The 17,466-nt window shown below is 46.4% G+C and overlaps 1 protein-coding gene across 2 annotated transcripts in view; it reads right to left on the bottom strand.

Annotated features, from left to right (window-relative positions):
- The window catches only part of ABHD1 (abhydrolase domain containing 1), a 23,568-nt gene extending 6,102 nt beyond the window's left edge, over positions 1-17,466 (bottom strand). Inside the window, exons 1-7 of one of the 2 annotated variants that reach the window (XM_073557764.1) lie at positions 17,373-17,466; positions 5,098-5,215; positions 3,448-3,608; positions 3,172-3,354; positions 3,043-3,088; positions 2,861-2,973; positions 398-571 (exon numbers count right to left, since the gene is read on the bottom strand). In XM_073557764.1, coding sequence (XP_073413865.1) covers positions 398-571; positions 2,861-2,973; positions 3,043-3,088; positions 3,172-3,354; positions 3,448-3,608; positions 5,098-5,202 — 782 coding nt within the window. In that variant the 5' untranslated portion in view covers positions 5,203-5,215; positions 17,373-17,466. Of the gene's footprint in view, positions 1-397; positions 572-2,860; positions 2,974-3,042; positions 3,089-3,171; positions 3,355-3,447; positions 3,609-5,097; positions 5,216-17,361 lie in introns of both variants that reach the window. The other variant, XM_073557765.1, reaches the window with a different exon arrangement.

Raw genomic sequence — 17,466 nt, 5'->3', positions numbered from 1 at the left:
CATCATGGAAACCATGAGAGATGGGAAAAGGGACGAAGATAGGCCAGAGGAAGAGGACACGATGGAGAGACCCTGAGAAATTGGGAAAAGGAAGAAGGCCAGTGGCTGAGGACACGATGGAGAGATGCTAAAAGGTGGGGAAAGGAAAGGAGCGAGGGCTGAGGACACAATGAAGATGCTGAGAGATGGGGAAATGGAAGAAAAGAAGCCAGGGACTGAGGACACGATGGACAGAGTGAAAGGTGGAAAAAGGGAAGAAGAAAGCCCAGGAGCCAAGGACACAATGGAGATGGGGAAAGGGAAGAACTGAGGCTAAGGACAAGGTGGAGAAGCTGAGAGGCGGGAAAGGGAAATAAGGAGGACAAGATGGAGGCGCTGCTGCTCAGATAAATCTTACTTGTTCACTGTATCCCGGAGAGTAATAACCAGCGAGCGATTGAATAACCGGTAGTTCAGTGGTTGCTCCAAGGAGGCGGTAGACACAAAGACGTTCCACGGGGTGGAGAAGACAAGAGCTGCACAGAGCTGAGATTTGTGACCAGTGGCAGCCAAATAATTTAAAAGCAGCATACTAAAAAAATAAGAAAAGAGATTGTTGATGTTCGTGAAAAGAGGAATGATAGGAAGTGGGGTAGTATCTGTGATGTCGGTCAGGAGTGGAGTTAGTGTCGGCCATCACACTCAGGAGCGGGCTCAGTACGGGTTATGACGGTCAGGAGGTGGGTCAGTACGGGTTATGACGGTCAGGAGGTGGGTCAGTACGGGTTATGACGGTCAGGAGGTGGGTCAGTACGGGTTATGACGGTCAGAAGGTGGGTCAGTACGGGTTATGACAGTCAGGAGGTGGGTCAGTACGAGTTATGGACAGTCAGGAGCTGGGTCAGTACGGGTTATGACAGTCAGGAGGTGGGTCAGTACGGGTTATGATGGTCAGGAGGTGGGTCAGTACGAGTTATGACAGAAGCTGGGTCAGTATGGGTTATGATAGGAGCAGGGTCAGTACACATTGACTTTCAGAAGTGAGGTTAGTACTGGTAATATGGGTCTGCGGGGTCAATACAGGTTATAACGGTTAGGAGTGGGGTCAGTACAGGTAATGAGGGTTAATAGCGGGGTCAATATACAGGTATGAGGTTTAGGAACGGGGTGAGTACAGGTTATGATGGTCAGGAGCGGGGTCAGTACACATGAAGGTCAGAAGTGAGGTTAGTACTGGTGATAACGGTCAGGAGCGGGGTCAATACAGGTAATGAGGGTCAGGAGCGGGGTCAGTACAGGTTATGACGGTCAGGAGGGGGGGTCAGTACACATGACTGTTAGAAATGAGGTCAGTACTGGTGATAAGGGTCAGCGGGGTCAATACAGGTTATAACGGTCAGGAGCGGGGTCAGTACAGGTTATGACGGTCAGGAGCAGGGTCAGTACACATGACTGTTAGAAATGAGGTCAGTACTGGTGATAAGGGTCAGCGGGGTCAATACAGGTTATAACGGTTAGGAGTGGGGTCAGTACAGGTAATGAGGGTTAATAGCGGGGTCAATACAGGTAATGAGGGTCAGGAGCGGGGTCAGTACAGGTTATGACGGTCAGGAGTGGGGTCAGTACACATGACTGTTAGAAATTAGGTCAGTACTGGTGATAAGGGTCAGCGGGATCAATACAGGTTATAACGGTTAGGAGTGGGGTCAGTACAGGTAATGAGGGTTAGGCTGAGTGCAGAGGTACTTTTTGGCCCTGCGGATTTTTCCGCGCAGAATGGAAGAAATCCGCAGGTCAAATGACCTGCATTTTTCCCCCTGCGGATTTGGTGACAGGGGAGATGGAAAACCGCACAAAAGAAGTAACATGCTGCGGATTTTGTACCGCGGGAAAACCGTGTGGAAAAATCTGCAGCGTCTGCACAGCGTTTTTTTTTTTACATTGATTTTAAGGCTACTGTACATCACAATGCGGATATGCAACGTTTCTGCGCGGTAAAATCCGCTGGGGATCCGCTGCAAATCTGCATCGTGTGCACACAGCCTTAATAGCGGGGTCAGTACAGGTTATGATGGTCAGGAGCGGGGTCAGTACGCATTATGAAGGTCAGAAGTGAGGTTAGTACTGGTGATAACGGTCAGGAGCGGGGTCCATAGAGGTAATGAGGGTCAGGAGCGGGGTGAGTACACGTTATGACGGTCAGGAGCGGGGTCAGTAGAGGTAATGAGGGTCAGGAGCGAGGTGAGTACACGTTATGACGGTCAGGAGCGGGGTCAGTACTAGGTATGATGGTTTGGAGCAAGATCACTATTAGTTATGATGGTCAGAAACGGGGTGAGTACTGGTGAAAACGGTCATGAACAGGGTCAGTAAGGGTTATTACAGTCAGGAGTGCAGTCAGTATAATTATGATGATCAGGAGTGGGTTCAATACAGGATATGGTCAAGAGCAAGGCCAGTACAGGTTATTATCAGGAGCGGGGTCAGGACAGGTTCTATTGGTCAAATGCAGGTTCAGCAGAGGTCATGGTTGGGAGCGAGATCAGTAGTGGGGATACTGGTCAGGTTATGATGGTAAGCAGTAGGGCCAGGAGCGCATTCAGTACATATTATATTATAACGGACAGTTATCGTCACCCATGGTTATTGTGGTAAATAAGCTCCAGCTGGATCTACCGGGGTGGCAGTGCCAGGGCCTACTCGTTTCTTTTGGGTGACGCAGTGCAGCATCCATCACCACTCGAGTGTTGTCTGTCACACCCACATCTCAGATTTGCCACAAATCTAGTTGTGACTGGAGGACCCTGGAACCAGTTGAGGCCTTGTGATAAAGCACAGTCCTTTGTGTCTCCACACCCTGAAAACTTGATGCACCACTTACCCTCCAATTGACACCCCGACAGCCACTAGAGGAGCAGCTGGGAGACAGCTGTGGACATGGCTGACTACCCTGGAAAGGTCTTCTGTGTTTGCTGCACAGAAAGTGCGATGCGTCTATGGAGAGATTGAGGACGTCACCACCATTCATGGTCTCCACACGGGTCCTACAGGATGGCTACTTACCAGCAACTTCTCCCCTCCAAAGCCACGGTTATTGAATACAACACACCTGCGGGAGGGCAGAGAGATGCCATGTTACTATGTGTGGACTGTTCACCTCCCCGACCACCAGATCATCCTGTGACTACTCACCTGTAGCCATCGCTGCAGGCCTGGCTCACCAGGTGCAGGATGTAGGACTGTTGACTGTTTCCAGTAAGGCCTGGCAGTAGGATAATAGCTGGGCGAGAGGCGGAATCTGGAAATTGGGAACTCTCATCATTGTCTATCCAGTCCAATGATATCTGACCGCCATCATCAGTGCTGATGACCTCACTGCATGGAAAAACCACAGGGTGACAGCATTGATGAGGCCACAACATGGAGGAAGGAATCACACGAACAATGAATACTGGAGGGGTCACATACTTCCTGTACGAGACATGAGGTTTGGAGGCCAACATGACACGGACAATGGTCTGTAGTCGCCCTCCATGACACCAAAAAGTCGGGCAGAACTTTTCCATCACTACCGGGCAGTGTGACTCCAGGAACTGGCGCAGTGGCCCAGAGGACACAAGGTGAGGCCTCTACATGAAGAGGATAAATAAATCTACTGATGCAGCCGAGGTACAGGGATGAACAAGAGAAGTCACATAAACATCATGGATCATGCATGGAAAGTTATATAGATGGATATCTCCAGATGGGACACAGGGGTCTAAAGAAGACCGAGAGATCTGGAGTTGTTCAAAGGGATCTAGAGAGAGACTTCTGGTCACAGGGAGTGAATGATCTAAAGGTGGAGAAGTCTCAAGAGGGAGAACAAAGGAGTCTGAAGGATGAGGAGGACAGAAGCGTCTGGAGTGTAGGACAAAAGAGCTTGGAGGAGTGTGACATGAGTGCGGAGGTGAACAGTAGAGTCTGGAGGGAAGACAGAAGTATAAAGAAGACAGAGATCTGGGGATGATCAAAGCGGTCTAGAGGGACATGTCTGGGAGCAGGGAAGGAGGTGTCTAAATGAGATGAAGAGGATGGCGGAGGACAGGAGTGTGGAGCGAGAGGACAATTCTGGAGGATAGAGGAGTTTGGAGATTAGGAAAAAATAGTCTAGAGGGGTATGGAGGGAGTAGGACAGAAGAGTCTGCAAGGAAGAGGAGGACAGGCATCTGGTGAGAGGAGGGTGATGGGGAAATATAGGGGGGGGGAGAGGCTAGAGGAATGATGAGGACAAAAGGGAACAGAGGAGCCTGGGGGAGGTGGAGGATAATGGTGTCTGGAGGGAGTACAGAGAAATTTGGGTACAGGAGGACAGAGGAGAACTAAGGAGTCTGGGAGGGAGGGGTAGGACTCAGGCATCTGGAGGAAAGAGGATAACAGAGGAGTCTGAGGAGAGGTGGAAGTCAGAGGAGTCTGGGGGAAGAAGGAGAACAGAAAGATCCGAGGGGGAGGAGGACAGGTTGGTGCCTTGTTCCTGGTGTATGTTACTCTGATGCTGGAAACCAGATTTCTGGGGTAGAGGCCACGTGTGGCCGGGGGTTCTGCTGCAGTTGTGTGTGATTAAGGCTGAGTGCAGACGTACTTTTTGGCCCTGCGGATTTTTCCACGCAGAATGGAACAAAATCCGCAGGTCAAATGACCTGCATTTTTCCTGCGGATTTTTTCCATTTTTCATGCGGTTTTTGTGCGGTTTTCCCCCTGCGGATTTGGTGACAGGGGAGGTGGAAAACTGCACAAAAGAAGTAACATGCTGCGGATTTTGTACCGCGGAAAAATCCGCAGCGTCTGCACAGCGGTTTTTTTTCCATTGATTTTAAGGCTACTGTACATCACAATGCGGATATGCAACGTTTCTGCGCGGTAAAATCCGCTGCGGAACCGCTGCAAATCTGCATCGTGTGCACACAGCCTTAGGCTGTTGTAGGTTTTGTGGATCTTCACTTCTAAACACTGAGTGAAAGGTGATGACAGAAAGTGAGAAATAGAGGAGAGGGAGGGGGTCGGAGACTTTGTCCTCAGTGACAGTCGGAAGATTGAGAAGAGAGAATCGCTCACAGCCAAGAAAAAGGTGACACTGACCCGACATATCTGTGTCCAGTAATAGAGCAGCCAGCTCACCCCAACCGTCAGGAACAGGGGGGTCCAGCCAAAAGGAGGAGACCGAGGGCGAGACACCGCGGGCATGGCGCTGCCGCACCTGTGAGGACGGAAGAACCGACCGCACTGCTCAGAGAAACAATGTAACAAGGGACAGAATCATGTCACACAAAGGGGAAACAATGTAACAAGGCACAGAATCATGTCACACAGAGGGGAAACAATGTAACAAGGGACAGAATCATGTCACACAGAGGGGAAACAATGTAACAAGGGACAGAATCATGTCACACAGAGGGGAAACAATGTAACAAGGGACAGAATCATGTCACACAGAGGGGAAACAATGTAACAAGGGACAGAATCATGTCACACAGAGGGGAAACAATGTAACAAGGGGCAGAATCATGTCACACAGAGGGGAAACAATGTAACAAGGGACAGAATCATGTCACACAGAGGGGAAACAATGTAACAAGGGACAGAATCATGTCACACAGAGGGGAAACAATGTAACAAGGGACAGAATCATGTCACACAGAGGGGAAACAATGTAACAAGGGACAGAATCATGTCACACAGAGGGGAAACAATGTAACAAGGGGCAGAATCATGTCACACAGAGGGGAAACAATGTAACAAGGGACAGAATCAGGTCACACAGAGGAAACAATGTAACAAGGGGCAGAATCATGTCACACAGAGGGGAAACAATGTAACAAGGGGCAGAATCATGTCACACAGAGGGGAAACAATGTAACAAGGGACAGAATCATGTCACACAGAGGGGAAACAATGTAACAAGGGGCAGAATCATGTCACACAGAGGGGAAACAATGTAACAAGGCACAGAATCATGTCAAACAGAGGGGAAACAATGTAACAAGGGACAGAATCATGTCACACAGAGGGGAAACAATGTAACAAGGCACAGAATCATGTCACACAGAGGGGAAACAATGTAACAAGGGACAGAATCATGTCACACAAAGGGGAAACAATGTAACAAGGCACAGAATCATGTCACACAGAGGAAACAATGTAACAAGGGACAGAATCATGTCACACAGAGGGGAAATAATGTAACAAGGGACAGAATCATGTCACACAGAGGGGAAACAATGTAACAAGGGGCAGAATCATGTCACACAGAGGGGAAACAATGTAACAAGGGACAGAATCATGTCACACAGAGGGGAAACAATATAACAAGGGACAGAATCATGTCACACAGAGGGGAAACAATGTAACAAAGGGGCAGAATCATGTCACACAGAGGGGAAACAATGTAACAAGGGGCAGAATCATGTCACACAGAGGGGAAACAATGTAACAAGGGACAGAATCATGTCACACAGAGGGGAAACAATGTAACAAGGGACAGAATCAGGTCACACAGAGGGGAAACAATGTAACAAGGGACAGAATCAGGTCATACAGGTGAAACAATGTAACAAGGGACAGAATTATGTCACACAGAGGGGAAACAATGTAACAAGGGGCAGAATCAGGTCACACAGAGGGGAAACAATGTAACAAGGCACAGAATCATGTCACACAGAGGGGAAACAATGTAACAAGGCACAGAATCATGTCACACAGAGGGAAACAATGTAACAAGGGGCAGAATCATGTCACACAGAGGGGAAACAATGTAACAAGGGACAGAATCATGTCACACAGAGGGGAAACAATGTAACAAGGGACAGAATCATGTCACACAGAGGGGAAACAATGTAACAAGGGACAGAATCAGGTCACACAGAGGGGAAACAATGTAACAAGGCACAGAATCATGTCACACAGAGGGAAACAATGTAACAAGGGACAGAATCATGTCACACAGAGGGTAAACAATGTAACAAGGGACAGAATCATGTCACACAGAGGGGAAACAATGTAACAAGGCACAGAATCATGTCACACAGAGGGGAAACAATGTAACAAGGGGCAGAATCATGTCACACAGAGGGGAAACAATGTAACGAGGGACAGAATCATGTCACACAGAGGGGAAACAATGTAACAAGGCACAGAATCATGTCACACAGAGGGGAAACAATGTAACAAGGGACAGAATCATGTCACAGGTGAAACAATGTAACAAGGGACAGAATCATGTCACACAGAGGGGAAACAATGTAACAAGGGGCAGAATCATGTCACACAGAGGAGAAATAATGTAACAAGGGGCAGAATCAGGTCACACAGAGGGGAAACAATGTAACAAGGAGCAGAATCATGTCACACAGGGGAAACAATGTAACAAGGGACAGAATCATGTCACAAAGAGGGGAAACAATGTAACAAGGGGCAGAATCAGGTCACACAGAGGGGAAACAATGTAACAAGGGGCAGAATCATGTCACACAGAGGGGAAACAATGTAACAAGGGGCAGAATCAGGTCACACAGAGGGGAAACAATGTAACAAGGGACAGAATCATGTCACAAAGAGGGGAAACAATGTAACAAGGGGCAGAATCAGGTCACACAGAGGGGAAACAATGTAACAAGGGACAGAATCATGTCACACAGAGGGGAAACAATGTAACAAGGGGCAGAATCAGGTCACACAGAGGGGAAACAATGTAACAAGGAGCAGAATCATGTCACACAGGGGAAACAATGTAACAAGGGACAGAATCATGTCACAAAGAGGGGAAACAATGTAACAAGGGACAGAATCATGTCACACAGAGGGGAAACAATGTAACAAGGGACAGAATCATGTCACACAGAGGGGAAACAATGTAACAAGGGACAGAATCATGTCACACAGAGGGGAAACAATGTAACAAGGCACAGAATCATGTCACACAGAGGGGAAACAATGTAACAAGGGACAGAATCATGTCACACAGAGGGGAAACAATGTAACAAGGGGCAGAATCAGGTCACACAGAGGGGAAACAATGTAACAAGGAGCAGAATCATGTCACACAGGGGAAACAATGTAACAAGGGACAGAATCATGTCACACAGAGGGGAAACAATGTAACAAGGGACAGAATCATGTCACACAGAGGGGAAACAATGTAACAAGGGACAGAATCATGTCACACAGAGGGGAAACAATGTAACAAGGAGCAGAATCATGTCACACAAAGGGGAAACAATGTAACAAGGGACAGAATCATGTCACACAAAGGGGAAACAATGTAACAAGGCACAGAATCATGTCACACAGAGGGGAAACAATGTAACAAGGGGAAGAATCATGTCACACAGAGGGGAAACAATGTAACAAGGGACAGAATCATGTCACACAGAGGGGAAACAATGTAACAAGGGACAGAATCATGTCACACAGAGGGGAAACAATATAACAAGGGACAGAATCATGTCACACAGAGGGGAAACAATGTAACAAGGGGCAGAATCATGTCACACAGAGGGGAAACAATGTAACAAGGGACAGAATCATGTCACACAGAGGGGAAACAATGTAACAAGGGACAGAATCATGTCACACAGAGGGGAAACAATATAACAAGGGGCAGAATCATGTCACACAGAGGGGAAACAATGTAACAAGGGACAGAATCATGTCACACAGAGGGGAAACAATGTAACAAGGGACAGAATCATGTCACACAGAGGGGAAACAATGTAACAAGGGACAGAATCATGTCACAGAGGGGAAACAATGTAACAAGGCACAGAATCATGTCACACAGAGGGGAAACAATGTAACAAGGCACAGAATCATGTCACACAGAGGAAACAATGTAACATGGGACAGAATCATGTCACACAGAGGGGAAACAATGTAACAAGGGACAGAATCAGGTCACACAGAGGGGAAACAATGTAACAAGGGGCAGAATCATGTCACACAGAGGGGAAACAATGTAACAAGGGACAGAATCATGTCACACAGAGGGGAAACAATGTAACAAGGGACAGAATCATGTCACACAGGTGAAACAATGTAACAAGGGACAGAATCATGTCACACAGAGGGGAAACAATGTAACAAGGGACAGAATCATGTCACAGGTGAAACAATGTAACAAGGGACAGAATTATGTCACACAGAGGGGAAACAATGTAACAAGGCACAGAATAATGTCACACAGAGGGGAAACAATGTAACAAGGGGCAGAATCAGGTCACACAGAGGGGAAACAATGTAACAAGGGACAGAATCATGTCACACAGAGGGGAAACAATGTAACAAGGCACAGAATCATGTCACACAGAGGGGAAACAATGTAACAAGGGGCAGAATCATGTCACACAGAGGGGAAACAATGTAACGAAGGACAGAATCATGTCACACAGAGGGGAAACAATGTAACAAGGGACAGAATCATGTCACAGGTGAAACAATGTAACAAGGGACAGAATTATGTCACACAGAGGGGAAACAATGTAACGAGGGACAGAATCATGTCACACAGAGGGGAAACAATGTAACAAGGCACATAATCATGTCACACAGAGGGGAAACAATGTAACAAGGGACAGAATCATGTCACACAGGTGAAACAATGTAACAAGGGACAGAATCATGTCACACAGGGGAAACAATGTAACAAGGGGCAGAATCAGGTCACACAGAGGGGAAACAATGTAACAAGGAGCAGAATCATGTCACACAGGGGAAACAATGTAACAAGGGACAGAATCAGGTCACACAGAGGGGAAACAATGTAACAAGGGACAGAATCATGTCACACAGAGGGGAAACAATGTAACAAGGGGCAGAATAAGGTCACACGGAGGGGAAACAATGTAACAAGGAGCAGAATCATGTCACACAGGGGAAACAATGTAACAAGGGACAGAATCATGTCACACAGAGGGGAAACAATGTAACAAGGGACAGAATCATGTCAAACAGAGGGGAAACAATGTAACAAGGGACAGAATCATGTCACACAGAGGGGAAACAATGTAACAAGGGACAGAATCATGTCACACAGAGGGGAAACAATGTAACAAGGGACAGAATCATGTCACACAGAGGGGAAACAATGTAACAAGGGACAGAATCATGTCACACAGAGGGGAAACAATGTAACAAGGGACAGAATCATGTCAAACAGAGGGGAAACAATGTAACAAGGGACAGAATCATGTCACACAGAGGGGAAACAATGTAACAAGGGACAGAATCAGGTCACACAGAGGGGAAACAATGTAACAAGGGACAGAATCAGGTCACACAGAGGGGAAACAATGTAACAAGGAGCAGAATCATGTCACACAGAGGGGAAACAATGTAACAAGGGACAGAATCATGTCACACAGAGGGGAAACAATGTAACAAGGCACAGAATCATGTCACACAGAGGGGAAACAATGTAACAAGGGGCAGAATCATGTCACACAGAGGGGAAACAATGTAATAAGGGGCAGAATCATGTCACACAGAGGGGAAACAATGTAACAAGGGACAGAATCATGTCACACAGGTGAAACAATGTAACAAGGGACAGAATCATGTCACACAGAGGGGAAACAATGTAACAAGGGGCAGAATCATGTCACACAGGGGAAACAATGTAACAAGGGGCAGAATCAGGTCACACAGAGGAGAAACAATGTAACAAGGGACAGAATCATGTCACACAGAGGGGAAACAATGTAACAAGGGGCAGAATCAGGTCACACAGAGGGGAAACAATGTAACAAGGGACAGAATCATGTCACACAGAGGGGAAACAATGTAACAAGGAGCAGAATCATGTCACACAGAGGGGAAACAATGTAACAAGGGACAGAATCATGTCACACAGAGGGGAAACAATGTAACAAGGGACAGAATCAGGTCACACAGAGGGGAAACAATGTAACAAGGGACAGAATCATGTCACACAGAGGAGAAACAATGTAACAAGGGACAGAATCATGTCACACAGAGGGGAAACAATGTAACAAGGGACAGAATCAGGTCACACAGAGGGGAAACAATGTAACAAGGGACAGAATCAGGTCACACAGAGGAGAAACAATGTAACAAGGGACAGAATCATGTCACACAGAGGGGAAACAATGTAACAAGGGACAGAATCAGGTCACACAGAGGGGAAACAATGTAACAAGGGACAGAATCAGGTCACACAGAGGGGAAACAATGTAACAAGGAGCAGAATCATGTCACACAGAGGGGAAACAATGTAACAAGGGACAGAATCATGTCACACAGAGGGGAAACAATGTAACAAGGCACAGAATCATGTCACACAGAGGGGAAACAATGTAACAAGGGGCAGAATCATGTCACACAGAGGGGAAACAATGTAATAAGGGGCAGAATCATGTCACACAGAGGGGAAACAATGTAACAAGGGACAGAATCATGTCACACAGGTGAAACAATGTAACAAGGGACAGAATCATGTCACACAGAGGGGAAACAATGTAACAAGGGGCAGAATCATGTCACACAGGGGAAACAATGTAACAAGGGGCAGAATCAGGTCACACAGAGGAGAAACAATGTAACAAGGGACAGAATCATGTCACACAGGGGAAACAATGTAACAAGGGGCAGAATCAGGTCACACAGAGGGGAAACAATGTAACAAGGGACAGAATCATGTCACACAGAGGGGAAACAATGTAACAAGGAGCAGAATCATGTCACACAGAGGGGAAACAATGTAACAAGGGACAGAATCATGTCACACAGGGGAAACAATGTAACAAGGGACAGAATCATGTCACACAGAGGGGAAACAATGTAACAAGGGACAGAATCATGTCACACAGAGGGGAAACAATGTAACAAGGGACAGAATCATGTCACACAGAGGGGAAACAATGTAACAAGGGACAGAATCAGGTCACACAGAGGGGAAACAATGTAACAAAGAGCAGAATCATGTCACACAGAGGGGAAACAATGTAACAAGGGGAAGAATCAGGTCACACAGAGGGGAAACAAGGTAACAAGGGACAGAATCATGTCACACAGCGGAAACAATGTAACGAGGGACAGAATCATGTCACACAGAGGGGAAACAATGTAACAAGGGACAGAATCATGTCACACAGAGAGGAAACAATGTAACAAGGGGCAGAATCATGTCACACAGAGGGGAAACAATGTAACAAGGGACAGAATCAGGTCACACAGAGGGGAAACAATGTAACAAGGAGCAGAATCATGTCACACAGAGGGGAAACAATGTAACAAGGGACAGAATCATGTCACACAGGGGAAACAATGTAACAAGGGGCAGAATCATGTCACTCAGAGGGGAAACAATGTAACAAGGGACAGAATCAGGTCACACAGAGGGGAAACAATGTAACAAGGGGCAGAATCATGTCACACAGAGGGGAAACAATGTAACAAGGGGCAGAATCAGGTCACACAGAGGAGAAAATGTAACAAGGGGCAGAATCAGGTCACACAGAGGAGAAACAATGTAACAAGGGGCAGAATCATGTCACACAGAGGGGAAACAATGTAACAAGGGGAAGAATCATGTCACACAGAGGGGAAATAATGTAACAAGGAGCAGAATCATGTGACACAGAGGGGAAACAATGTAACAAGGAGAAGAATCATGTCACACAGAGGGGAAACAATGTAACAAGGGGCAGAATCATATCACACAGAGGAGAAATAATGTAACAAGGGAGAGAATCATGTCACACAGAGGGGAAACAATGTAACAAGGGGCAGAATCATGTCACACAGAGGAGAAATAATGTAACAAGGGGCAGAATCATGTCACACAGAGGAGAAACAAGGTAACAAGGGGCAGAATCAGGTCACACAGAGGGGAAACAATGTAACAAGGGGCAGAATCATGTCACACAGAGGGGAAACAAGGTAACAAGGGGCAGAATCATGTCACACAGAGGGGAAACAATGTAACAAGGGGCAGAATCATGTCACACAGAGGGGAAACAAGGTAACAAGGGGCAGAATCATGTCACACAGAGGGGAAACAATGTAACAAGGGGCAGAATCAGGTCACACAGAGGGGAAACAATGTAACAAGGGACAGAATCATGTCACACAGAGGGGAAACTATGTAACAAGGGGCAGAATCATGTCACACAGAGGGGAAACAATGTAACAAGGGGCAGAATCAGGTCACACAGAGGGGAAACAATGTAACAAGGGACAGAATCATGTCACACAGAGGGGAAACAATGTAACAAGGGGCAGAATCATGTCACACAGAGGGGAAACAATATAACAAGGGGCAGAATCATGTCACACAGAGGGGAAACAATGTAACAAGGGGCAGAATCATGTCACACAGAGGAGAAATAATGTAACAAGGGGCAGAATCTTGTCACACAGAGGGGAAACAATGTAACAAGGGGCAGAATCATGTCACACAAAGGGGAAACAATGTAACGAGGGACAGAATCATGTCACACAGAGGGGAAATAATGTAACAAGGGACAGAATCATGTCACACAGAGGGGAACAATGTAACAAGGGACAGAATCGTTACACAGAGGGGAAACAAGGTAACAAGGGACAGAATCATGTCACACAGAGGGGAAACAATGTAACAAGGGACAGAATCGTTACACAGAGGGGAAACAAGGTAACAAGGGGCAGAATCATGTCACACAGAGGGGAAACAATGTAACAAGCGGCAGAATTATGTCACACAGAGGGTAAACAAGGTAACAAGGGGCAGAATCATGTCACACAGAGGGGAAACAATGTAACAAGGGACAGAATCATGTCACACAGAGGGGAAACAATGTAACAAGGAGCAGAATCAGGTCACACAGAGGGGAAACAATGTAACAAGGGACAGAATCATGTCACACAGAGGGGAAACAATGTAACAAGGGACAGAATCATGTCACACAGAGGGGAAACAATGTAACAAGGGGCAGAATCATGTCACACAGAGGAAACAATGTAACAAGGGGCAGAATCATGTCACACAGAGGAGAAATAATGTAACAAGGGGCAGAATCATGTCACACAGAGGGGAAACAATGTAACAAGGGACAGAATCATGTCACACAGAGGGGAAACAATGTAACAAGGGACAGAATCATGTCACACAGAGGGGAAACAATGTAACAAGGGACAGAATCATGTCACACAGAGGGGAAACAATGTAACAAGGGGCAGAATCATGTCACACAGAGGAGAAATAATGTAACAAGGGGCAGAATCATGTCACACAGAGGGGAAACAATGTAACAAGGGACAGAATCATGTCACACAGAGGGGAAACAATGTAACAAGGGACAGAATCATGTCACACAGAGGGGAAACAATGTAACAAGGGGCAGAATCATGTCACAAGGGGCAGAATCATGTCACACAGAGGAAACAATATAACAAGGGACAGAATCAGGTCATACAGAGGGGAAACAATGTAACAAGGGACAGAATCATGTCACACAGAGGGGAAACAATGTAACAAGGGGCAGAATCATGTCACACAGAGGAAACAATATAACAAGGGACAGAATCATGTCACACAGAGGGGAAACAATGTAACAAGGGGCAGAATCATGTCACACAGAGGGGAAACAATGTAACAAGGGGCAGAATCATGTCACACAGAGGAGAAATAATGTAACAAGGGGCAGAATCATGTCACACAGAGGGGAAACAATGTAACAAGGGACAGAATCATGTCACACAGAGGGGAAACAATGTAACAAGGGGCAGAATCATGTCACACAGAGGGGAAACAATGTAACAAGGGGCAGAATCATGTCACACAGAGGGGAAACAATGTAACAAGGGGCAGAATCATGTCACACAGAGGGGAAACAATGTAACGAGGGACAGAATTATGTCACACAGAGGAAACAATGTAACAAGGAGCAGAATCATGTCACACAGAGGGGAAACAATGTAACAAGGGACAGAATCATGTCACACAGAGGAAACAATGTAACAAGGGACAGAATCAGGTCACACAGAGGGGAAACAGTGTAACAAGGGGCAGAATCATGTCACACAGAGGGGAAACAATGTAACAAGGGGCAGAATCATATCACACAGAGGAAACAATGTAACAAGGAGCAGAATCATGTCACACAGAGGGGAAACAATGTAACAAGGGACAGAATCATGTCACACAGAGGAAACAATGTAACAAGGGACAGAATCAGGTCACACAGAGGGGAAACAGTGTAACAAGGGGCAGAATCATGTCACACAGAGGGGAAACAATGTAACAAGGGGCAGAATCATGTCACACAGAGGAAACAATGTAACAAGGGGCAGAATCATGTCACACAGAGGGGAAACAATGTAACAAGGGACAGAATCATGTCACACAGAGGGGAAACAATGTAACAAGGGGCAGAATCATGTCACACAGAGGGGAAACAATGTAACAAGGGGCAGAATCATGTCACACAGAGGAGAAATAATGTAACAAGGGGCAGAATCATGTCACACAGAGGAGAAATAATGTAACAAGGGGCAGAATCATGTCACACAGAGGGGAAACAATGTAACAAGGGACAGAATCATGTCACACAGAGGGGAAACAGTGTAACAAGGCACAGAATCATGTCACACAGAGGGGAAACAATGTAACAAGGGGCAGAATCATGTCACACAGAGGAGAAATAATGTAACAAGGGGCAGAATCATGTCACACAGAGGGGAAACAATGTAACAAGGGACAGAATCATGTCACACAGAGGGGAAACAATGTAACAAGGGACAGAATCATGTCACACAGAGGAAACAATGTAACAAGGGACAGAATCATGTCACACAGAGGAGAAACAATGTAACAAGGGACAGAATTATGTCACACAGAGGGGAAACAGTGTAACAAGGGGCAGAATCATGTCACACAGAGGGGAAACAGTGTAACAAGGGGCAGAATCATGTCACACAGAGGGGAAACAATGTAACAAGGGACAGAATCATGTCACACAGAGGAAACAATGTAACAAGGGACAGAATCAGGTCACACAGAGGGGAAACAGTGTAACAAGGGGCAGAATCATGTCACACAGAGGGGAAACAATGTAACAAGGAGCAGAATCATGTCACACAGAGGGGAAACAATGTAACAAGGGACAGAATCAGGTCACACAGAGGGGAAACAATGTAACAAGGAGCAGAATCATGTCACACAGAGGGGAAACAATGTAACAAGGGACAGAATTATGTCACACAGAGGGGAAACAGTGTAACAAGGGGCAGAATCATGTCACACAGAGGGGAAACAGTGTAACAAGGGGCAGAATCATGTCACACAGAGGGGAAACAATGTAACAAGGGACAGAATCATGTCACACAGAGGAAACAATGTAACAAGGGACAGAATCAGGTCACACAGAGGGGAAACAGTGTAACAAGGGGCAGAATCATGTCACACAGAGGGGAAACAATGTAACAAGGAGCAGAATCATGTCACACAGAGGGGAAACAATGTAACAAGGGGTAGAATCATGTCACACAGAGAGGAAACAATGTAACAAGGGGCAGAATCATGTCACACAGAGGAAACAATGTAACAAGGGACAGAATCAGGTCACACAGAGGGGAAACAATGTAACAAGGGACAGAATCAGGTCACACAGAGGAAACAATGTAACAAGGCACAGAATCATGTCACACAGAGGGGAAACAATGTAACAAGGGGCAGAATCATGTCACACAGAGGGGAAACAATGTAACAAGGGGCAGAATCATGTCACACAGAGGGGAAACAATGTAACAAGGGACAGAATCAGGTCACACAGAGGAAACAATGTAACAAGGCACAGAATCATGTCACACAGAGGGGAAACAATGTAACAAGGGGCAGAATCATGTCACACAGAGGGGAAACAATGTAACAAGGGGCAGAATCATGTCACACAGAGGGGAAACAATGTAACAAGGGGCAGAATCATGTCACACAGAGGGGAAACAATGTAACAAGGGACAGAATCAGGTCACACAGAGGAAACAATGTAACAAGGCACAGAATCATGTCACACAGAGGGGAAACAATGTAACAAGGGGCAGAATCATGTCACACAGAGGGGAAACAATGTAACAAGGGGCAGAATCATGTCACACAGAGGAAACAATGTAACAAGGGACAGAATCATGTCACACAGAGGGGAAACAATGTAACAAGGGGCAGAATCAGGTCACACAGAGGAAACAATGTAACAAGGGGCAGAATCATGTCACACAGAGGAAACAATGTAACAAGGGACAGAATCATGTCACACAGAGGGGAAACAATGTATCAAGGGGCAGAATCATGTCACACAGAGGGGACAGTGTATCCAGCCCATCAGACCCTGGTGGTCACACAGCCCCCTCCTGCACCTTGTCCGTACCCCGGCTTTAGGCTCCACGTTCTGGGCTTCGGCTTTTCCCAGTGGCCTCTGAATGTGCAGCCACCTGAGCACCCACAGTGCTTCCTGCACTGCC

Source organism: Dendrobates tinctorius, unplaced genomic scaffold, assembly GCF_039654945.1.
Source record: "Dendrobates tinctorius isolate UK_male_01 unplaced genomic scaffold, ASM3965494v1 ptg000251l, whole genome shotgun sequence".
Classification (NCBI taxonomy): Eukaryota; Metazoa; Chordata; class Amphibia; order Anura; family Dendrobatidae; genus Dendrobates; species Dendrobates tinctorius.
The sequence above is the reverse complement of the archived record's forward strand: the minus strand, read 5'-3'. Positions and strand labels throughout refer to the sequence as shown.